General features: G+C 40.0%; 1 protein-coding gene across 4 annotated transcripts in view; it reads right to left on the bottom strand.

Moving 5' to 3' along the window:
• Positions 1-2,997: 2,997 nt before the first annotated feature.
• Positions 2,998-25,436, bottom strand: part of enah.S (ENAH, actin regulator S homeolog) — a 74,109-nt gene continuing 51,670 nt past the window's right edge. The window contains exons 4-14 of one of the 4 annotated variants that reach the window (XM_018264435.2): positions 24,293-24,377; positions 22,114-22,469; positions 18,445-19,245; positions 13,716-14,038; positions 12,316-12,461; positions 12,145-12,202; positions 11,392-11,440; positions 10,279-10,345; positions 10,110-10,188; positions 8,644-8,701; positions 2,998-6,361 (exon numbers count right to left, since the gene is read on the bottom strand). In XM_018264435.2, coding sequence (XP_018119924.1) covers positions 6,324-6,361; positions 8,644-8,701; positions 10,110-10,188; positions 10,279-10,345; positions 11,392-11,440; positions 12,145-12,202; positions 12,316-12,461; positions 13,716-14,038; positions 18,445-19,245; positions 22,114-22,469; positions 24,293-24,377 — 2,060 coding nt within the window. In that variant the 3' untranslated portion in view covers positions 2,998-6,323. 4 annotated transcript variants of the gene reach the window in all.

Here is a 25,436-nt window from a genome sequence, read left to right as displayed (position 1 = left end):
TTGAATTCTCCTTTAATTGAAGTATATGGAGGATAGGTTTCTTTTTCAGGTAAGAAAGTAAAAATGGGATTTTATTATTGCCTTTACATCCCCTGTAACCATTACAGAGCTAAATCCAAGCAGGACTTTTTTATTAAAATAAGTTGTGCCTGAGTAACTCTGAATTCTTCATTGCATGAACTGAACAGCGCACATGTGCCCTATGCAGTCACTGATGATGTGTCAGAGTGAAAATGGCTGCCTGGTGAAAATGGCGATTTTTTCAGGGAAAAAGAGGTTACCTGTGTAGATTTGTGACTATTAGGGGGTATGAAGTAGTGCAAATTTCCAGCCCTAATGCGCAAGTTATCAACTCTGCCACAACCCAGCCTGACCGAGGCTTCATGAAGTTCCACTGTCCCATCAATGGTTTGGGGGCCCAAGGGTCAGGCCAAGCTGACCAGGCGCCCGCGGCAACCCGTTGGCCACCAAACGCCCCTGCATATGCCGTGGCAGAGGGTAGGGTGAAAGAGAGGAGGTAAGGGAGATTGAGAGACACAGATGGGAGGGGTTGGCAAAGGGAAGCAAACACAGACTAGGGGTAGGCAGAAGACACTTTAAAGGAGAACTAATGTTTTACTAAAGAAGTAGGAAGAAATGTTGTACAGTATGTTTTGTGCTTCTGTACCAGCCCAAGGCAACCATAGCCCTTTAGCAGTAAAGATCTGTGTCTCCAAAGATGCCCCAGTAGCTCCCCATCTCCTTTTCTGCTGATTCACTGCACATGCTCTGTGCTGCTGTCACTTACTGAGCTTAGGGACCCACTCACAATATACAGTACACATAGAATAGAAATGTCACAATATAAGGCTGATTAGTAATTAATACAGATAATTACTACATGGCAGCACAGAAACCAGTGCAATTAACATCAGAATTTAATAATCCGCAAACCTGTAGCATCAGCCAATATTACAGACAACATATCCAAAAACCATGAGGAGCATGAATCTGTTGGATTATAGAAAATGCTTACCGCTTTCCATGGTGGGTCCGGGTGCTCATGCCCCAAACCTTTAGCAAAGGGGAGTAATTCACAACAATTTGATTGTAGACAGGCACCACTCCGGAACACCAATTGCAGAAATAGTAGAATCCGGGAGTCAACTGGATTCTACTTATTCTGCAATTGGTGTTCCAGAGTGGTGCCGGTCTACAATCTAATTGTTGTATATTACAGACAAACCTCCTTTTCTGCTGGATAATTAGTGACGAGCCCTAAGCTTAGCTTCTCAACAGCTGCTCAGAGCCCACTGAGCATGTGAGTGTCACAGACACTTTCCAAGATGGTGACCCCTGTGACAAGTTTGAAGTCCTGGATCATTGCTGCTATTGACAAGCTGAAACTTTAGCCTCGTGCAATAAGGTCATTATATATATTATGGCATTTTTAGGCATTCATTTTCAAGGTTTAGTTCTCCTTTAAAGGATAAGTAAACCTTAAAAATAAGTGAATGTAAAATTGATGAGGGGGCTATTCTAAGCACTTCTGCAATGCACATTCATTATTTATTTTCTTTTAATTCCAAGATATTAAGGGATACATGTACTGTTAATATGAATGAATTTTGTTACAACAGCGCCACTTGCTGGTCAGTTTCCCACCAAGTAGTCAAGAGAAAGAAAGAGGCTGATGTTCTTCTGCTTAGGAAAGATGTGAGGTTTCTCATTTTGTTCCTAAGCAGAAGAACATCAGCCTCTTTATTTCTCCTGACAACTTCCTTGACTACTTGGCGGTCAGACTAATGGGAACATGTCCAGCAGGTGGCGCTGTTGTAACAAAATTCATTCATATTAACAGTACATGTATCCCTTAATATTTTGGAATTAAAAGAAAAATAATGACTGTACATTACAGAAGTGTTTAGAATAGCCCCCTCATCAATTTTACATTCACTTATTTTTACGGTTTACTTATCCTTTAACATGTACCTGCCCAGTAGTGATGTGCGGGTCAGGAAAAATCTGACCCTAAGCCGGCCTCCCTCAGCCCACGCCCGACTTCCAGGTTCCTTTTATAGACCCGACCCTTTGATGATGCCACAAAAGGGGCGGGATGAGCAGGTGTGTGTCTACAAAAACGGAAGTTGGAAGTGCAAGGTGGCCCGTCCGCCACCCGCAAATGGGGGTGCAAGGTCGGGCTGAACCCACCCATCGTTGCGCCCAAGGTAGGTGCCTCTTCTACCTAGCCTTAGTTCCGGCCCTGAGGAGCCCTGCCATAAAACAAACAAAAATGTGTGCGATGTAAGGGCTATTATAATCCATGCCTGACTCGGACCCGAGATGCAGTCCCAATTTTTGTCCCAACCCGTGGTCAGGCAGATTTCAGGCCAGCCCACACATCATTAGTATTAAGTACTTTCTCTTTAGACTGAACATGTGGCAATGTGGGTTAAGCTGGCTATAGATGTTGAGATTTTTAAAAGATCCGATCCTCATCGTTTGACCACGACTTTCTCGGAAAGATCGTACGCATTGACCATCAACTAAAAAGACCAATTTGCCAGGAAAACAAAGGGGAGCTGCCTGCTTGGCCCTGCAAACATAGAGAGATTGCACTGGGACCGACAAAGATTTTTTGACCTGGCCGATCAGATGTCGGCCTAAAAATCGTAAGCTGTTCGATCGTTCGAATCCCACTAACCACACGATAATTTCGAAGGATTGGTCGGACTTCGCTAAAATCGGTCGTTCGGCAAGAAGAATCGTCGCGTCTATGGGGAGCTTTACATCTGCACTGGTTTCACTTTCTAGGAAAACATCCATGTCGGATTGATTCAACCTTACAGGTAAAATAACCCTTATCCAGACAGATAAGATTTTACCATCAACTCCAGTTTATCAATTTTGTTACTTTAACAAATTCAGGCTCTCTCTTCTCGAAAACAAAAGGGCTTTGTCAGTAAACCACTGATTACGCGTCACATTTACCTGTATGAGATATACACCACAACTGTGTTCATATACATTATTCATTTATAAGTATTACATATATGCTTTTAACATTTGTCGGTGCTTAATTCTGGTAAAATGTGTCTTCAAAATTAGAAAAATAATGATAGCATTATGTAAATCTCCAAGGTTAATACCATGGCAACCAGGCATCCTATTATAAACATTCAATAAAACCAGTGGGAAATTCTTAGGGCGGTCCAAATATTGTACATTATTATTAGTATTCTTTAACAGACAAAATAGCGGCAACACATATATTGCAATTTTATTTAATTTGCGCAAACAAAACAGCATGTAGTAAATTTAAAATGAAACAATGGTAAAAAACAAAAGAAAAACAAAGCAGCAGAGATGAACTTGGAAAAAAAAAAACAAAGTGGAAAATCTATAGCATGAACAGGCAAGATTAGTGTTCCAAATAAACCAAAATGAGACACAAAAACGACCATGAAAGATCATGATAAAAATGGTTAGAGATTTCAGCACCAGCACTAAGATTTGTACATTCATTTTCATTGTCATTGATTTCGTAACCACGTGCGTATAAATTTATATCACAGCTCAGATCACAGTGTTGAGAAAGCAAAAGCTTCCTTGGATTGGGAGGAATCGCTCTACCCGTTTGCGGGTTAAAAGGATCCCGACACACAAGACAAGACCAGCAGAAACATGTTTTATTCTTTGGGGGGGGGACTTTCCTAGTTGGACATTAAAAGTAAATAAACCCTTAGCCTCCGTAGCTTGAATGACTGAAATCTCTATCGGCCGTAACTCGTGGCTAGAATTTTGCAATTCCGGAGATCAATTAAGGAGGGAGGGGGGAAAACAACGGAAATTGAAAAAGAAAAATCGGGAAAAATGGTGACGACAAAATGAAAACATTTGATTACTTTCAAATTGAAATCATGTTCATTTTAGACCAAGGCACGAAACGTTTAGTGCATAAACTGTTTTCATTCAAGGCTGATCGCCTACTTTCCTTTGGACTGCTTTTCCCCCAAGAAACCACTACATTTCAGAGAAAGAAACCTGAACACAATCTCTTTACACATGGCTAAATTCTCGAGGTGATTTTTGCATTTACAAACATGATAATGCTTCGGTTTCTACCTAAAGTAAGCAAGTACGTTACAAGCTTGCTGCTTTTTTCTACTTCCCTTTACTGCGTGCCATGCAGAACAAGTTTAGAAAAGAAAACCAACTAGTTTTTCATACTCTGATATGATTCTCTACAATCCTTTCCTACACCCATATTGTGGCCAGGAATATTGACGCTCAAAGCCTTGGGAGTGTTCCGCTTTGCTGACCATTACTTATTGGGGACGCTAAATAGGATATCTCTGAAGGGAATCGTCTGAAAGTCTATATGGCACTAATCCAATTAACATACATTTAAAATAAAACAAAACCCATTTGCTAAACCATGGCGAAGGTCTCTTAAGCTGGCCATAGACGCATAGATCCAGGACTTCCCCATCTCCCGACCTGCCGCTAACCTTCAGTTTAAATAAAGTAGTAAAAGAACAGATCAGTCGATGTTCTGCCCCTACAGCAATTGTACAAAAGTTTATGTCCGACAAAAGTCTCCCACTCAGATCGGCAATACATGCAGAGATATTATCGGCAGCCGATATCTTTCAACCTGGGCGATCGTCCAAACGGCCAATCTCCATGGGACGAAAAATGTCGAGGCTTCGTACGATCGGATCTTTGCGTCTATGGCCAGCTTTTAACAGCAACGCAGCGTTCAATAGCAATATAGGGCTTTATAATCTTCCATATGGAAGATCCTATGGCCGGTCAGAAAGAAAACCAAATTATTCAACTCTGAAACAAATGTCCGTGCCATCGAGTGGCCGGACATACAGAATTCCTGCATGTAACCAACCCTTTTCCGATAACGAACATGAAAGCAGTGGGATGGCGAATAGCAGAAATGGAAGGGAATGACTGCGTTCCACAAGTCTGGCTCATCAAGGTTTTACCTCTTGGATATTATTACTATACTCATTTCCTATAATTCCAAAGTGCAAGATTTGAGAGAAGCGTTGTTTCCACTGCCACGGAAAAAAAAACAAACAGTTCTTTGCTGTATTTCTCCTGACGAAGAGTCCAATAAAGATTTTTTGTTTTTGCATCAAGTCCTTGTGAGTGCCACATCCTACTTTATGTGTTCTATATATCCTTTATGCAGGCACCCGGGCAATAACCTAGTGAACAGTGTGCACCTTGGATTTGGGAAAATATATATATATATATATATATATATATATATATATATATATATATATATATATATATATATATATATATATATATATATATATATATATATATATATATATATATATATATATATATATATATATGTAGAGATGTGTGTATAGCTGAGCCTACACCTCTCTAAATGTATAGCCAATTTAAAAGGTAATGTGCCATGCAGTGCCTCTGTAATCGAAAACAGATCAGTATTATCGGATTATGAATCTAAATGTTCCCATGCAAAAAAAAAAAAAAAGAGAAAAAAAAAAAAAGATATATTTATATCTATATATGGGCACGATTCCAAAACATACCATCGGTGCACTGTATGAAAGATTACAGATCTCTATTATATAGCTGTGTTGGATTTGGTAAAGCATCATAGCGATTTGGAAAGGCATTTATATAATCAAACAGATCATTTTGATTTTTTTTTTTTTTTCAATTCTACAAAAGAAAAAAAAGGCATCCAGTCAGATCAAAGAAAAAAATAAAATATAAAGACTCCTAACAAATTCATCTTCTCCCATATATTGCCCCGTGTTCGCGCTTATCCTGCAGGTTAATGACCATGTTCCCAGTACAGTGACAGAATCCGCGACAGTTAATTATGGAAATATCAAATATAGGAAGACGAACCTGAGTTACACTTGCAGTACACAGCGGTATAACTTGCTAGATCAGTCTTTAAAATATCCCCCACACTCTTCTCATTTTAAAATTATGATTTTTTTTTTTTTTTTGTTGAAATATGTGCAATTTCTTGACTTCATGATTTTGTTTGTTTTTTTTCCCCCAATAAACGGCAAGCCTCTTTCGACGGGGGGAAAAAAAAATCGCTTCTGCATAATCGGGACAGTAACTTTTAAGACGGTTTCCCGCGGCTCTCAAAGCTCAGGAAAAGTAGCAGAAACCCCTAAGTGTAAAATCTCATAGATCCAAAGAGAAGTCTCTAAAGAGGTCTTGATACGCGGCTCCGCAGGTGCAGGACTTCTTTCAATCTCTGTAGAAAACGTGAGCATTTCCATTCAGGGCAAGTGAACAGATCTCCTCAGCCATTGGCTTCTCTATGCGCTGTTTGATTTTCCTAGTTCTTGTCTTATGGCTGTCAAACACAGAAACAAAAAGCAATGAGAAACCTTCACAATCACATAATAGAATATATACAGAACATCATTGGCTATACAGCAGGCTCTGCTATTTCTCATATATACCAAGTCCCTGGATTTTATTTCCAATGTTCCATACTGTGTAGGCAACAACAGTGCACCTAAAACATCAGATTTCAATTCATGAACATTTAACAGATTGAGCCAGGACTAAATACAAATACAGGTATAGGATCCCTTATCCGGAAACCCGATATCCAGAAAGCTCTGAATTACGGAATGCTTGTCTCCCATAGACTCAATTTTATCCAAATAATCCAATTTTTTTTAAAACGATTTCCTTTTTCTCTGTAATAATAAAAAAGTAGCTTGTACTTGATCCCAACCAAGATATAATAAATCCTTATTAGAAGCAAAACCTGCCTATTGGGTTTATTTAATGTTTAAATGAATTTCTTGTAGACTTAAGGCATGAAGACTCAAATTACAGAAAGATCCGTTATCCGGAAAACACCAGGTCCCGAGCATTCTGGATAACAGGTCCCATACCTGTATACAGTTGTGTTCGGAAAAATAGCAGTGTGTTTAAAAAAGTAAATAAAGCTCAAAATCCTTATAATAACTTTTATTTCCATACACACAAATGCATTGGGAACACTGCACATTCTATTCCAAATCAAAACGTGAAGAAAAATGTATCACGTTTGTGTTATTCCTTTACAGAAAGGGAATAAAATGGAATATTAGGCTGTTCCAATAAATAGAAGTGTCTGCATTCTTCTTTACAAACTCAAACATTCACTGTATAAACTGAAACATGTTTTAAGATTTTGCTTTCCTTTGAATCACTGAACTAATATTTAGTTGTATAATCAGTGTTTCTGAGAACTGCTGCACATCTGTGTTACATGGAGTCCACCAACTTCCAACAACCTCTTACATTCCACAATTCTTCTGCATTTCTTAATTTTGCCTCACAAACACCATTTTTATGTCACCCACAAATTTTCTATTGGATTAAGGTCTGGGGATTGGGCCACTCCATAACGTCAATCTTGTTGGTCTGGAACCAAGATGTTGCTCATTTACTGGTGTGTTTGGGGTCGTTGTCATTGAAACCCCCATTTCAAGGGCATTTCCGCTTCAGCATAAGGCAACATGAGCTCTTCAAGTATTTTGATGTATTGAAACTGATCCATGATCCCTGGTATGTGATAAATAGGCCCAACTCCATAGTATGAGAAACATCCCCATATCATGATACTTGTGTCCCCGGCTTCACTCTGTAATGTGACTTGAATTCAGTGTTTGGGGGTCGTCTGACAAACTGTCTGTGGCCCCTAAACACAAAAAGAACAATCTTGCTTTCATCATTATCTTTATGCCAGTCAATGTGTTCTTTGGCAAATTGTAAGCTCTTCAGCACGTCTTTTTTTCAACAATGGGACTTTGCGGGGGCTTCTTGTCGATAACTTGGCTTCACATGGGCACCTTCTAATTGTAACAGTATCACAGGTAACTTTACCCCTCTCATCTTCCTGGAGTCTTTGCCATTTTGACTATTGTTCTATCCATTCCAATGGTAGTTTTTTTTGTTTTCTTCCTTGTCTTTCAGGTTTTGGTTGCCATTTTAAAGCATTTCAGATCATTTTAGCTGAGCAGCCTATAATTTTCTGCACTTCTTCCCCAATCACCTTTTTAATCAAAGTACGCTGTTCTTCTGATCAATGCCTGGAATGAGCTGTTTTACTCAGATTTTCAGAGAGAAATACACTATAACCAGCAGCACAACATTTGCTCCTTCCTTCCTTAAATAAGGGCCAGAATTGACACCTGTTTTATAACAGAATGAAGGAGCTCACTAATTGAACTCCACACTGTTATTATTTGGAACAAGCTATTATGTGGAATACTGCTATTATTTGGAACAAGCCTCAATTAATGATTTAATGACACATAATCAGCAGCATGTCATGACTGTTGGGTTTCTATCACTCTACTACACCTACTAGTAAATTATTTGCCACATAGAAATATAATTTCTACCAAAAAAAAAGTGACTGATCAGGTTAGTGATGAACCGCTATTATTGTGAACACAACTGTATGTACATTGTAAAAGAAGTGAAAAAAATTTAAACATTCAGGAAAGGGAGCCCAAAATTAGATGCTTATGAAGTAATATGTTCCCACCAATACTACAGCTCTCAGCATGTACTCACTGGTACAATATACAGATTTAAATCTGATTTATCTGGTATTAAATAGATCATACTCACCATCAATAAGTTCGTCTTTAAGTTTTGTTAGTTCTTTTCTCATTTCTTCTAATATATCCTGAAATGCAAAGAAAATAATCAAAATTAAACAAAAAGGTCAAAATACATCACTTGTCCCACTGCATGATCTACTTCTTGGACGACATCAGACTACATAATATTTCTGACCAATATTAAAAAGCATTAAAAAAACTAATAAGTTTGCAAAATGAAAGCAAGCTCATAAGATCAGTTTACGCACAACCCTGTCCAATCTGTAAGCAATAGGACAATTGTGCATGATGTGACCAGTCCTCTAGAAATTGTATTATTCACTCTATGCTGCATAGGGCATTTGCAATGAAACAAATTAAATAAACTTTAATTCCCCCGGCCCCCGCCCCAAACACAGGCCAGGAAAACAGGTGCATTAAACATTTCAAAACGCTTATAGGGAACCCTAAAATATCTTACTCTGACTTTATATGTTCTCCCCATTGTCTGCTTGCATTTGCTCCAACACAACTTTAATTGAATCCTGAAGAAATAAACTGCCGTCTGTTGCGTATGATAGAGCCCTTAGGCTGTAAGCCCCACAGGGGCAGAGGCTGATATAGAATCTCTGTAATGCAGTACAGGTATGGGACCGGTTATCCAGAATGCTCTGGACCTGGGGTTTTCCAGATAACAGATCTTTCCGTAATTGGGATCTTCATACCTTAAGTCTACTAGAAAATCATCACCTTAAATAAACTCAATAGGCTGGTTTTGTTTCCAATAAGGATTAATTATATCTTAGTTTGGATCAAGTACAAGGTTCTATTTTATTATTACAGAGAAAATAGAAATCATTTTTAAAAATTTGGATTATTTGGATAAAATGAAGTCTATGGCAGATGGCCTTTTGCCGTAATTCGTACCTTTCTGGATACCGGGTTTCCAAATAACGGATCCCATACCTGTATATGTTGGCACTATATTATATATATATATATATATATATATATATATATATATATATATATATATATATATATATATATATATATTATTAATAATAATACTAATAACAATAGTAATGTGATAATAACAATAGTGTTCTTGCTAGATTAGTGTCCAGTAGTGATGTGCGGGTCAGGGTTTTCCTGATCCGCACCCGAACTAGCTCTGCTCCAGCCTGCACCCGCGCTTCCAGGGTCCTTTTATAGACCCGCGCCGGCGAGCAGACACGAGACTATAAAACCGGAACCCGGCATTTGAAGGTGGCTCCCGCGAGGAGCCACCGAACCCGTCCACCACCTTGGTATCGGGTCAGCCCGCACATCACTAGAGTCCAGCTGAATGCAGCTTTTTCATGATGTGAAAATACTGCCACCTAGTAGCTACACTATGCACTACATACAATTCAATTTCCTAGATATTCCCAATTATGGCAACTCTGTTTAACACCGCCAAACCCACCACAAGCCCATCAATGTGCTCTGTACCTGCTTCAATCTGTCATAGTCTAATGCTTCTGACTGTACTCCATTGGCACTTGGCTGCCCTGATGGTGTAGACTTTGGTCTAGAAAAATAAAAGACATGTATAACATGATGCAGATAAAACAGAGCCACAAGTGCTGTCAGGAGGCTCCATTCTAAATAAGTGCAATACCTAGAGATAACGGGCGATTTGCTGCCATTTATTGTGTTCGTCCTTTCCCAAGGCTTCCTAGTTGGTTCTGCACAGAAAGATAAACAGTGGCAAGATTACACTCACGGAATATTTGGTACATTATCAACAGCATTTTATAATTAAATTATAATTAGTGAGGAGTGAAGTTTTGCTGCAAAAATGATGCCCATAGACTCCAACGGGTGCAGAAAAAAAATTGTCGCCCATAGACTCTAACGGTTGCAGAAATATAATTGTCGCCCAATTGAGTGAGTGTGTGTATTTTAAAGGTCAATTGAGGGTAATGGGTATTAGAATCTGCCATGTATCATGCCATGTATTATGTGAATCAATGTATGGTAAGTTAAAGGAGAATGAATAGCATTTTACAATTGGGGTGCACCCCCAAGTGACTACTTTTACTTACCCGACACCCCAGGCCAGTGCTCTGATCAGCAGAAAATCTCACTGGCCCAGGGTTTTTCTAGCGAGCTCCTGCTTCATCCATTTTCAAATTTCCCGGGGCAGACGCATGCGCAGTAGAGCGAAATAGACGGCTTTTTCGTTAAAGTTCGCCTTTCCCCACTACTGCACAACTGCGAGAAGAACCGAAGAAGCAGGAAGAGGATCTCTCCATGGTGGTCACTAGAAGAGCCGGGGCGTTTTTCTGCTGATACAAGGGCCAGCCCAGGGTGTCAGGTAAGTAAAAGTAGTCACTTGGGGGTGCCTAACTTTTGGCACCCCCTAAGTGTAAAATGTTATTCCTTCTCCTTTAACAAAGTTTGCACCAGGTTAGGTTACCTGCAGGAGGTACCATTCACTGGTGACCTGAAGCTTCTGGTTATTAGCAGACATGTATTTGCCACACATTTAGTCTTGGGCCAGTGCCTACAGCAGTAGCTTCCGGGGGTAGTGCTCTCGGCAGCGGAACTAAAGGAGTAATAATGTTGGCACATATGGAAATTTAAAATTGTAGGCATGGGAAAATCCTGTATAAATGAACTCTGATGCTTATAAAAACCTTGAGATTGAGATGTTACCGCTGCGTGGGACAAGACTCCATCATTGGAGTAAACTAATCAGTGATTCCCAAGTGTTACTGATGTTACTCACCAGGTGTGCTGGCCGAGGGAGCCTTGGTAGGTAGAGGCTCTGATTCCTCCTGTTAATAACAACATGTATTTATATAGGCCTCATTTAGAGGAGTACAGCCATTTAATACAAGATCAAGTATCTATGGTTCATGCTTTTCACATCCTACATGTATAAACTTCAGTGATTTATAAACTGTGTTGTTAAGTCAGTGCTATTGTGTCATAAGGAAAATACGTTTTACCAGGTTGCAATGGGGACACATCCTTTGTATGAACAGAGCTTGTAGAGAAACAGACCTTAGTACTGTATTTATTTCAATAGTGATGATGAACTTACACCGCGTTTGTAATTTCTGCTCAAGATGTCCGTTTCTCAGCACTCCTACCATTGCTAAAGGGTGCAATGATGAGAATGCAGAGTGGCTGTCTTTGCCCATTCCCAAATGGATATATTATATTATATATATAGTATATTATTAGTAGGGTGATACTATTGTGTGTCCATAGTGTAACTGTTGGAGAAGCTATACTATTCTATATACCCATAGTATTGCTGAATCAAACATACAATGCTGACTGCATCTCCCTCACACCAGCAAAAATACTCATATGCATCCAATGTCAGACAAACCCTGCTCAAATACACCCCTTTAGTGGGAGGCCCTGCCCCTTTTTCCCAGTAGTCTGTACCCCCTGACAGCTGATTTTACCCTTGTTAATTATGGCCCCTGCCCTATTGTGGCAAGTTATTCTGGCTGCCATTTATACTTACAGCTTTATCTTCCTTTGGATCAGCTTCTACTGTTGGTGCTTTCTCAACTATTCGCCTCCTTTTGGAACAAAAACAAGGGGTTAAGCTATTACCCTCTCTGCGCGGCAATAAATGTGAGGCTGGCAATAAAACTGCAAAGCAAACAGCTCTATGGCAAGCATTATGCCTAACCTTCTGGCTAACAGAGCACTCATCTCCTCCATCAGTCCTCCGCCTCCCATTGGGAGAGGTCCATTCCCACGGCTCGGTTCTGTTTTAGCAGCAGCAGAGCTTGTTCCAGTGGCACTTGCCACCCCCTGAGTGGCGGAATCTTCATTCTGGATACAGGAGGAGGGGGATAAAAAAGTCAAATTATCATCCGTGCAGTAAAACTGTGAATCTGATTGAAGCAGAACAATGCCAGTTATAGGTAATTATTAGGGATGCACCGAATCCACCATTTTGGATTTGGCCGAATACTGAACTGAATCGGAATCCTAATTTGCATATGTAAATTAGGGGTGGGAACGGAAAAACATTTTTTACTTCCTTTTTTTAAGACAAAAATTCATGTGATCTCCCTCCCCGCTCCTAATTTGCAGATTTAGATTTGGTTCGGCCAGACAGAATCCGAATCCTGCTGAAAAAGGCAGAATCCTGGCCGAATCCCGAACCGATACCTGGATTCGGTGCATCCCTAGTAATTATAAATGACTGGTATCATAAAGGTGTTCTATACAATTTAGCCACTCACTGCAAGAGCATAGAATTCTATTTTGTCACACTCCCACCGGGGTAATTATGTTGTATAATAAACAGCATTTTCTTATTATGCCTCATATCATTGCAGCTTGTAAGAGAAGATGCTGTTCATAGCAACCAATCAGCGGCTGGCTTTTTTCAGCCAACTGCAAGTTGAACAATGAAAGCAAACCTTTGATTGGTTGCTATGGGTTACTGCCCAGGTGCAAATTTGCCCTGTGTTTATAAACGAGACCCAGTAGTGTCCCTTCCTCACTGAGAATGAACGCTGTGTAATACACAAACCATACACTACTATTGAGCAAATGCTTGTTTCATCCCATAAACAGTTATAGTCAGAGGGTTTATACTTTTATATGTAGTCTGATCTTTTGCTTTTGTTCTTAGGAAGTGTGTTAAACTGCACCTACTGAATTGTGTATATAGACATGCTCTATATAAAACTATGGCAGCATAGGTATTCCCCTGTACTAAGCACAATTCAGCAGGAGCAGCCTCCTAAGTTTGCTCATAGTCTGTACAGAGAGATCCCATAAAACTATGGCAGCATAGGTATTCCCCTGTACTAAGCACAATTCAGCAGGAACAGCCCCTTAGGTTTGCACATAGACTGTTCATTGTGATACTGTAAGTCTATAGGTGCTGTTGAGTACTTATCAGTTCTACAAGTATATTTAAGTACATTATGCACCTTTTACAGTTAAAAGAAACAAAGATCTATTTTGGTACATGGCCATGATAACCGTGCGCTATAATGGATATAAGAAACTACATATTAGGGTAAACTGTTGACCTGCTTTATTAGTGCACAAATAAAATGTGTGGATTACCCGGGACACTTTTCGAAGTTTAGCTCCTGCAAGAGCAGCAGCTAGTCCTGATAAAGGATGGTTCTCTTCTGATCCAAATGAAGCTGCAGAGGATGGAAGAGGAGGTGCCGGTGGAGGAGGAGGAGCCAGAGGAGGAGCTTGGCTATGTAGTGGAGGTGGAGGTCCAGGTGGAGGTGGAGGCCCAGGAGGTGGAGGTGGAGCTGGGCCTGAAGGAGGAAGAGGAGGGGGTAGAGGTGGAGCTGGGGGGGTAGTTGCTGAAGACAAACTTGAACCAGGTGGAAGAGGTGGCGGGGGAGGAGGTGTGGGTGGTCCAGGTATAACACCTATCACAGAAGAATGGAAATAAGAACATTTTAACAAACAAAAAATTGACAGAATAAGCACATTGTGTTCAATAAAGGCAGTGACAAAGCCATACAAGGCATTTAGCATCAGTTTTATATCTGCTAAAGGTTATTGATGAAGCATACATAGAGACATACATAGAGACTGCCTGCATAGCAAAGCATCTCCGAGGCTTAAAGATAAGATCAGCTAAAGACTTAAACTGGCCATAGACGCAAAGATACGATCGTACTAATCGAGGATTTGTATGATTTTCGGACCGTGTGTGGAGAGTCCTGAATTTTTTGTCCAGCGGAGATCGGTCGTTTGGTCGATCGGAAAGGTTAGAAAATTTCTATTGGCTGCTGATAATATCGATAATATGCTTGTATTGCCGATCTGACTATCTTCAGTGGGAGACTGTCACTAGCTTTTGTCGGACATAAACTTTCGTACGATTGCTGTCAGGGGCAGAACATCGGCTGATCTGTTCTTTTCTACTTTATTTGATCTGAATGGTTAGTGGCAGGTTGGGAGATGGGGAAGTCAGATCGTTCGAGGATTCGTACGATCGGATCTTTGCGTCTATGGCCAGTTTTACAGTTCCAGGCTCTGCATACTATTTTATTCCATGCACTGCACTCACGGGACACTCCTTTGTTCATAAACAGAGATTAAATACATTCATACCTTGGAAATTTGTTCCTATAATCAGTGCTTAGTGATGTCATCGGGTCATAATCAGTGTTTAGTGATGTCACTTTAGTAAAATGGCATCTTGAAAATGCATTACAAGGAATAAATAAATGGGGCTTTAGAAATCCTGTGACCTTTGTGAAATTAGTTTACCCTCGGTCTGTAGAATATATTTATATTACCATGAAACACATTAGTGACTTGGTACATTGTTCTCTATAACAACACAATGAAACGACTTGTCTGTCTGATAAGTAATGGTCTAAATGCATTTAATGTTACGAGGGGGCGATTCTAAGCACTTTTGTAATTTACATTCATTTTTTTAATTCCAAGATATTAAGGGATACATGTACTATCAATATCATTTAATTTTGTTACAACAGCACCAGCTGCTACTCAGTTTCCGTTCACCAAATACAGGTATAGGATCCATTATCTGGAAACTCGTCTCCCCAGAAGCTCCAAATTACAGAAAGGCCATCTCCCATAGACTCCACTTTATCCAAATAATCCACATTTTAAAAATGATTACCTTTTCCACTGTAATAATAAAACAGTAGCTTGTATTTGATCCAAACTAAGGTATAATTAATCCTTATTGGAAGCAAAACCAGCCTATTGGGTTTATTTAAAGGGATCCTGTCATCGGAAAACATGTTTTTTTCAAAACACATCAGTTAATAGTGCTACTCCAGCAGAATTCTGCACTGAAATCCATTTCTCAAAAGAGCAAACAGATTTTTTTTATATTCAATTTTGAAATCTGACATGGGGCTAGACATTTTGTCAATTTCCCAGCTGCCCCTGGTCATGTGACTTGTGCCTGCACTTTAGGAGAGAAATGCTTTCTGGCAGGCTGCTGTTTTTCCTTCTCAATGTAACTGAATGTGTCTCAGTGGGACTTGGGTTTTTACTATTGAGTGTTGTTCTTAGATCTACCAGGCAGCTGTTATCTTGTGTTAGGGAGCTGTTATCTGGTTACCTTCCCACTGTTCTGTTTGGCTGCTGGGGGGAAAAGGGAGGGGGAAGATATCATTCCAACTTGCAGTACAGCAGTAAAGAGTGATTGAAGTTTATCAGAGCACAAGTCACATGACTTGGGGCAGCTGGGAAACTGACAATATGTCTAGCCCCATGTCAGATTTCAAAATTGAATATAAAAAAATCTGTTTGCTCTTTTGAGAAATGGATTTCAGTGCAGAATTCTGCTGGAGCAGCACTATTAACTGATTCATTTTGAAAAAAACATTTTTTTTTCCCCATGACAGTATCCCTTTAATGTTCACCTGATTTTCTAGTAGACATACGTAAAGATCCGTTAACCAGAAAACACCTGGTCCCAAGCATTTTGGATAACAGGTCTGATACCTGCAGAGGAAATTGTCAGGAGAAAGAAAGAGAGCTAGCCTGATGTTTTTCTAGTTAGGTAAGATGTGAAAGAAAAGTTATGAGTTTTCTAATGTTTTTCTAACCAAAAGAACATCCATCCCTCTTTCTTTCTCCTGACAATTTCCTTGACTACTTGGTGGTCAGAATGGTGGGAAACTTAACCAGCAGGTGGCGCTGTTGGAACAATATTCATTCATATTTCAGTAAGATCTTGGAATTTAAAAAATAAATATGAATTACAAAAGTTCATAGAATAGCACTCATCAATCTGACATTTACATCCAAACTGTTTGGATGTCAGATCTATTAACTGACATGGACATTGGTAAACCATTAAAGGGAATACCAATCTAAAATGTTGCTTAAAAAAAGAAAACAATTTTAAACAAATTCCCAATACACATTCATTTTACATTTTCACTGGTTTAAAAGTTATAAAAATAGAAAAGTAGCTCTGACTGAAACAATGTAACAGAATTAAAAGACCAATTTATTGCTGGAAGGGAATGGAGTTTTGAAACATTGTTTAAAAAAAAAAAAAAAAAAAATCAGAGCTAGGAAGAGGATAAAAACACACAGACTGCTTCCAATAGCAATTGAAAAATCAAAAAAAGACTTTATTTGTATAGGTTATGCAAGATATTCGATTCCAAACATAAAGCTAAAATATTTTAGTTAGCGGAGGCAGTAATCTAAACCAGGCACATCTTTGGATCCGCATCTGATGCAAAAATAAGAATTGCTTGGCAGGAGCAGTGAATGTTAATTCTGCAACAGATGTAGTTCAGGACATTGCCCAGCCTGGCCTAAGCACTCTTGCACCCTAACTAGGGATGCACTGAATCCACTATTTGGGATTCGGCCGACTCCCCGAATCCTTCGTGAAATATTTGCCGAATACTGAACCGAATCCTAATTTGCATATGCAAATTAGGAGCCTGTACGATGTAAATATGCCAAGAAACTGGTAATTATGGGTTTGGATGAGCAATAATCCCCCCACAGTAGCCCAATGGGTCAACCTAATTAACAAAGCTCTCCCATCCATTAAGATTACCTACCGAGCTAGAGGCTGCTCTGGGACCCAGGGCTAGACCTCAATCCACTTGTGCTCCCAGAATCCTAAGGTTTATCCTACCTAAACAGACCAACCAAACACTAAAGTCACGATACATTGACTATATGCAAGGTGATATGTAGGAGGGTAATTTGGTTTACCAAGTACTGATGACTATGTATTCTTTATTGAATATGCAAAGGAAACACCAAGGGTTAAGGCTTACCAATATATGTGAACTGAGTTGTTGTATGTACTCCCCTTCCCCTTGAAAATCAAAAATAAAAACTTGAAAAAAAAAGTAATCTGATTTACTTCCCAGTCCTAATTTGCATATGCAAATTTGAATTTGGTTCAGCCGAATTCTGCTGAAAAAGGCCAATCCCGAACCAAATCTTGGATTCGGTGCATCCCTAACCCTAACCGGCAAATAATCTGCTCATGTCAAACCATAGAGGCGATAAAAATCATAAGAAAGTTTTATTGCTGTACTAACGGATTGTGGAGTCAGACATCCGACATATTTCTTCTGCATGAGAAAATTAGACAAGGACAGCTTCCGAATATATTTTAGAAGTGAGACAGACATCTTACAGTGGAAAAACTCAAAAACGATGTGCAAAATATGGAGACTTCAGTGAGGCTGCGATACTCTAAAAAGGGTGATGGGTCCAGAACTAAAGGCGTAGGATAACTCAAAGCCGAGTTATTTGAACTACTGAGCTTGAATGGACATACACAAATAATTTGTTTGCACGGAAAAATGTGGAAACATCTCAGCATCACTGGTCGATATATACAATCAACTGGAACAAAACCATCAAATTCATCAGCCTTCTCGCCAGTGTGAGGTCACCTTTAGTTAACCTTCTGCCTGGTTATCCCACTAACTGTCATTTTCTTGAGGGCAAACTTAGTAACAATAGCTTTTCAATATGGAATGGCAGTTGTGAAATGAGGTCTTCTCAGCTGAACCTCTCAGTAAGCAGAGAGAAAATACTTTTGAAAGTAGACCACCTAATGCTGAAGCGTTTTAAGAAAACACTAGATAGGAGAAAACTCGAAAACAAGTAGCTTTGGAACATTTTTTAGAAACTGTGCGCAAAATGAACCATAATAGAAATTCCCCGGGTAGTATTGTAGGATAAAACCCAACAAATGACTCTTCTTATTTCAGACTCTGTTGCTCAGTGTTAAACAATACATATTGTAAATGAACATCAATGTTAGTGAGTTAGTTGCAGTGACCATAAGCCTTACCCGGATGGGCCGCAGGGTCAATCAGCTGAGAAGGTGTAGTCAAGTCTGGCTGAGAAGCAGAGAAGTCTCCCAGCACAGAACATAAAGAATTCTCAACAGAGGCAGGGGAAGCTGCAGAGGGAGAAGGGAGAACACTAGGCTGGGATGAAGGTGCTGAGACAACAGAGGTGCTTGGGGAAGGAGATGAGGACAATGAAAATGGTAGGAATGATGGCAATGGGGGTGGGGGAGGTGGAAAAGGATTTGCTGCTGGTGTAGAAGACACTTGGTAAATAGAGCTGTCTGTGTGCCCACTCGGTGCACAGGACATATGAACCATTTGAGCCAGTTGGTTGTGAGCAGAGACTAGATGGACAGGTCTAGGACCAGTTGCTTTTCCAGGAGGACTGCTAATCATCACAGGAGGAGAAGGAGGAAGGGGAGCAAAATTAGAAGCAGACCAGGATAAAGGCTTCACAGGAGGTGGAGGTGGTGGAGGAGGAGCAGCATTCACCGGAGAAGGAGGTCGGGCTATTTTATTAACAGGTCGGGGAACCGTGGCATAATGGGGTTGAACAGGATGAAAGGCAGAGCCCAAAGATGTTGCAAAACGTGACGCTGAGTGTCGTAGTGGAGGTGTTGGTGGAGTAGAGTTAATGGATGTAGAGGTTACTAATACATAGTCAGCAATGGACTCAGTACAAATAGAGGAGACTGGAACTGAAATGGCTTTAGCATAAGTTATGGGAGAGGGTGCATGAGGCAGGCAAGTGGAGAAATCAACATGTTGAGTGTTATACAGCGAGTTGTCGAAAGAGGAGTCTGGAGAGGTGTTGGATAGCAACAGACAGGACAAAAGAAACAGGAAAAAAAGAGAAAAAAGGGAGCTAATGAAGCAACCAAACCAGCACTCAAACAAATAGTATAAATAAATGAAAACTGTTAGTAATAGATTAGATTAAAGAAATATTGCAATGAATTCATTGAGTCATATGTGTAGAAATTCTGCCTAATGGGGAATTTCTAAGTAAAACTCTACAACAACTCCGGGCTCAGGCGGAATGCCGATATCATGAGCAAAATAGGTTTCAAATGGTCTAGATTCACATTGGGAGGCCAACTTACTTGCTTTTCATACAACCAACAGTCTAAAGGTGGCCATACACGGATAGATCCGCTCGTTTGGCGATGTCGCCAAACGAGCGGATCTCCCTCCGATATGCCCACCTTGAGGTGGGCAATATCGGGCTGATCCGATCGTGGGCCCTAGGGCCCAACGATCGGATCCTAGCGTTCGCCAAACGGGCGGTCGGATCGCGGGACCGCATCAACGAACAGATGCGGCCGCGATCCGACGGGATTTTTAACCCCATCCGATCGAGATCTGGCCGACTTTCGGCCAGATCTCGATCGGGGAAGCCCGTCGGGGGCCCCCATACACGGGCCAATAAGCTGCCGACTCGGTCTGTCGGCAGCTTTTATCGGCCCGTGTATGGACACCTTAACACTGCTGAACCTTCCCACAGTCCACTGCCAGGGAATGTAATCCTACCATTAGATATCCCAGCTCCCATTCCAATTCATGCTGTCCAATCCCAGCAATACTTATGTAGAGAGAATGACTTATTGGTTAGTGAGTGGAGGCCTGGATTTCTATGTACACTCATAGTTACTCTGCTCATTCTCCCTGTGCATACTCTGTCATTTGCTGAATATATTGTTCCTTTTAAATATAGTAAAAACTAAGATGTAAGTTGATCCCAGGCTTTGTCCAGCACTTCTATATCTAAATCCTTCTTTAAAGGAGTCCGTGTATGTTTATGTTTAATACATTGGTTTCAACTGTAGTCTGTTTTTTTATGCTGCAAACTAATTTGCATGAGTTTGGGCTTGAGGCATGTGAAATCACCATATTAGAGTAAAATGTTCAGGAAAAGTCCAAGGGGGGGGGGAATTCACAAAAGTGGCGATATTTAGACAAAATAAAAGTGGAGATAAGAATGTCGGATTTTTTTGTGAAATTTTCGGATTTTGTCTTTTGCACGACATTTTAACGACATTCTATTCTGAATTTTTCTTGAACTCAACCTGTCAGTCAGCGGGTTATTTTACCTAGGAAAATTATACTTCATTTTTTTCAGGATAACCTGAAGGCAATTTTTTTTAGTTTTGGCAGTAGTACTTATCTGTTATAACCTGGGCTTTTTAAATCTGCCTACATGTTTGGGCAATTTCACTTCTGTAACAAGGTACAAGGGTCCAAATACAAAAAATGCTATTTTACATAATATAGGGATTTGTATGAGAAATATGTTTTATTAACTTAGGTCAAGTGTCTAAGTGCTGCCAAAACTAAAAAAAATTGCCTGAGAAGTAAATTACCCATAACAGCGCCACCAAGTAAATGTCCAATATTATTTTTATTTTTAAGTAAAAAAAAAAAAAAGAAATATACTCACAGTTCACCCAGTCCATGGGTGTATGAACATATAACAAAACCAAAAAAGTTGTGGGTCTTTCTTCAAAAAATAATAACCAAAGATATAATAAAAGTTCAAACCATATATTAGGACATACAGGTGAATACCTGATGCGTTTCGTGCCTATTGGAGCACTTATAGGCTTATGGCGGGATGGCACCCGGAGTGCTTTGTTTTCCAAAGTCGCCTAAAGTTTCCTCGTGAGGCAATATCGGGCGACTTTGGAAAACGAAGTGCTCCGAGTGCCATCACGCCGACAATTTAGATTCTAGCAGGCGGGAAGGCAGTTTGGGGAGATTAGTTACCTGAAGAAGAAGAGATTTGTCGACGGGTGACTAAATCTTCCCCAATCTTTGCGTGTGTCTCTGCCCATAGGGTTAGACAGAAACATGTGCCCTGACTATAAAAGGCCGATCCCTATTAATTACGCTAATTCCCCAATGGGGCACCTACAAGAGTTGTGAAAAGAAGATTGGCTGAACCAAAGCAGAGTAGTTTATCTTCAAACTGTACTGACACATGGGGAAGTGTTATACTGAGCTTTACTCCATTTTTAAAATGTTGTTTTTGCACCATTTTTATGTTGTTTAAAAGACAAATTCATAAAAATGTCTGTAAACTTTCTTTCCCTAAAAAATGAAAAAGTGGCAGTTGAGTGGTGTCAGTCATTTTTCCTCATCTTATAAACAGTTAAGAGCAAATATAATGCCCATGACTGATCTGTTTGCAGCAGAAAAAAAATCAACTAAGGCAAATAGGGACATGATTAGCCCCACCTGGTACTGGAGTCCCTACGTTATCCATGTCGTGTGTCAGATATCTGGTGACAGCTCGTGTTCATAAGGGAGAGATTTAAAGTGAAAAGTGAAGGCAATGAGTGCCGGTTCATTTTTGAGAGTTATTGCAGGAGTCAGATGAATGGGGAGTGATCATTGGCTCATAGAAGAGTTCTGATTCATTATGAACAAAAGTGCCATGTGTGCTAAATGTCATGTGGGGTATTCAGTAAGGGTTTTCATTGTACCACAGTGCGACTATATGAATAAGAAGCCCCTCACCTTCTAGAAAAGACTTGGATAGGAAACCACTGAGAGACACCAAAGTGAACAGTTACCCGCTTAGCACTACAAGCTCTCCAATGACCCATAAGCCAAAGGGCTCATCATTAACTTAGCAATGAGGGGGTCCAACAGGAAATGGTTATTCTTACCAGCATTGGACACTCTCCGCTCTCTTTCCCATTCCAGCTGCTCCTTTTCCAGCTGTTCCTGGGCCTCTCTTTCTTGCCTCTCTTGTTCAAGTCTCTCTTGCTCTTGGAGCTCTTGCTCCAGCTGTTCTTGACGCTCTCTTTCCTGTAGTTCCAGCTCCAGTTGCTCTTGCTCTAAACGTTCTTGTTCTAGTCTCTCCCTTTCAAGTCTCTCCCTTTCGGATCTCTCCCTTTCCAGTCTTTCCCTTTCGAGTCTCTCTCGTTCCATCCGCTCGCACTCCAATCGCTCACGTTCCAGCCGTTCTCTTTCCTGCCTCTCACGTTCCAACTCCTTCTGTCGCTGCTGCTCTTGCAGTTGTCTGAAACAGAAACAGAGAGAAGTGACACGGGGGATAAAGGAAACCATGGCTACCTGCTAAACACTTGCCTCTACCACCATTAATATTTTAACGGCAGTTATCTTTGCTATTATGAAGGCCTTGAGACGCATGAGTGCCCTGTGCCGGTCACTAGTTCAGAACCCCTTATTCTCACTAAATAATAATGATTAATCCCAACTAGTATCACATTTTCACCTTTTCATTGTGAAACTATAACAAAGCCTTTTATTCCACCTCTCTAGGTTTTGGGCAGTGAATATACAGTCATATGAAAAAGTTTGGGAACCCCTCTTAATTCTTTGGAGTTTTTTTTATCATTGGCTGAGCTTTCAAAGTAGCAACTTCCTTTTAATATTTAACATGCCTTATGGAAACAGTAGTATTTCTGCAGTGACATAAAGTTTATTGGATTAACAGAAAAATTTCATTAATTTGGGCACCCCAACAGAGATATTACATCAATACTTAGTTGAGCCTTTTGCAAATGTAACAGTCTCTAGACGCCTCCTATAGTCTTTGATGAGTGTCTGGATTCTGGATGTGGGTATTTTTGACCATTCGTCTATACAAAATCTCTCCAGTTCAGTTAAATTTGATGCTGCCGAGCATGGACAGTCTGCTTCAAATCATCCCATAGATTTTCTATGATATTCAAGTTCGGGGGACTGTTAATATTGTACTTCTCCCTCTGCATAAAAATGTCTTTGTAGATTTCCAAGTGTGTTTAGAGTCGTTGTCTTGTTGGAATATCCAACCCCTGCAGCGTAACTTCAACTTTATGACTGATGCTTGAACATTATCCTGAAGAATTTGTTGATATTGAGTTGAATTCATCCGACCCGACTTTAACAAGGGCCCCCGTCCCTGAACTAGACTCACAGCCCCACTGCATGATGGGACCTCCACCAAATTTGACAGTAGGTAGCAGGGGTTTTTCTTGGAATGCCGCGTTCTTTATATAAACAAGCTGCTGTGTAGCCATGGGGCAGCCATTTAAGCACAGGATACACAGTAGATAACAAATAAGTACTACTATAGTTTATATAAACAAGCTGCTGTGTAGCCATGGGGGCAGCCATTCAAGCACAGGATACACAGTAGATAACAGAGAAGTACTACTATAGTTTATATTATCAAGCTGCTGTGTAGCCATGGGGGCAGCCATTCAAGCACAGGATACACAGTAGATAACAGATAAGTACTACTATAGTTTATATAAACAAGCTGCTGTGTAGCCATGGGGCAGCCATTTAAGCACAGGATACACAGTAGATAACAGATAAGTACTACTATAGTTTATATAAACAAGCTGCTGTGTAGCCATGGGGGCAGCCATTCAAGCACAGGATACACAGTAGATAACAGATAAGTACTACTATAGTTTATATAAACAAGCTACTGTGTAGCCATGGGGGCAGCCATTCAAGCACAGGATACACAGTAGATAACAGATAAGTACTACTATAGTTTATATAAACAAGCTGCTGTGTAGCCATGGGGGCAGCCATTTAAGCACAGGATACACAGTAGATAACAGATGGAAAAACATTCTAAAGAATAAATATAACATTCTAGCTTGCACTATTTCAGCTAATCTATTGGCAATAAACTGCCTTGGTAGCTTTCCTTCTTCTTTAAGACAAGATGGTGTGGGTAAGGCAGCAAAGATAGACCTAAAAGGTGATCAGTTGACATATATTCATATAAAGGGGCCCACGCCCCCAACTTGGGGAATGCTAGCCTGCTTACATACAATATATCAGATGCAGAATGTACCAAATAAGAAAAAAGCAAAGAATCACCTTCTCTGAATCTCCAGTTCCTCCTGGGAGGGGCCATTCTGTACTTGAGTAGGTATATGGGAGTTCTGCCGAGACAGTGTAGGACCTGTAAAGGAAATGGACCAAGTATTACTACAAACATGTTCTATATATGTTATATATATATCAGACTAGTAAAGGGTAACCTGCCATTATAAACAAACATGTGCTCACGATCTGGACCACTGAGTTTAGACTGTACCATTGGTGTCTCGCCCGTGGGGGAAGGTGGTCTGTGAAATACAAACATCTGAAAAAAAAAAATGGTCTACCTAATGTAAAGCTACAGATAATCTTCCCACTAACCTCATGGCAGCCACTGCACCCCATTTATGTTTGTACCTCTTGCCCCCCCAACCACCAATCGAAAGCTGGAGCCATTTTACCTGGCCAGAAATAAACAAAAGGGTCACCAGACAGCATTGGTACAATCCATATTGCTGTAGGGACCAGTGCCCAGATTAACAGGAGGCTTCCCTGAGACACAACTCATGTACAAAAGCAAAGCTAAAAGCAGACACAGTCACAACCAGGACAAGTCTATGATGAACACAATGAAACGGAGCACAAGCCAGCGGGTAACCAGGAGGAAACTCACCTAAAAACAACACTGATAATAAAGGGAAAATACACGAGTCTTGAACTAGCAAAGTATAATCCTTACAGATATATATATATATATATATATATATATATATATATATATATATATATATATATATATATATATATATATATATATATATATATATATATATATATATATATATAGAGATATATATAGATATATATAGATATATATATATAGATAGATATAGATAGATATAGATAGATATAGATAGATATAGATAGATATAGATAGATATAGATATATAGATAGATATATATATAGATAGATAGTCATTGTAGGGTTAACAAGGCATTGGCCCAGGGAGAATGCATCAGGGGTGCCAACCGCAATAATAATAATAATAATAATAGCAATAATGATATCAGCTATATAAATACTGACATGTAAACTACAGGTATGGGTTCCGTTATCCGGGAACCCTTTATTCAGAAAGTTCAGGATTACAGAAAGGCTGTCCTTATTCTCTGTAATAATAAAACAGTCGCTTGTACTTGA

The sequence above is a fragment of the Xenopus laevis genome, chromosome 5S (genome assembly GCF_017654675.1).
Source record: "Xenopus laevis strain J_2021 chromosome 5S, Xenopus_laevis_v10.1, whole genome shotgun sequence".
Classification (NCBI taxonomy): domain Eukaryota; kingdom Metazoa; phylum Chordata; class Amphibia; order Anura; family Pipidae; genus Xenopus; species Xenopus laevis.
Note: the sequence above shows the minus strand (reverse complement) of the source record. Positions and strands in the feature narration are given on the sequence as shown.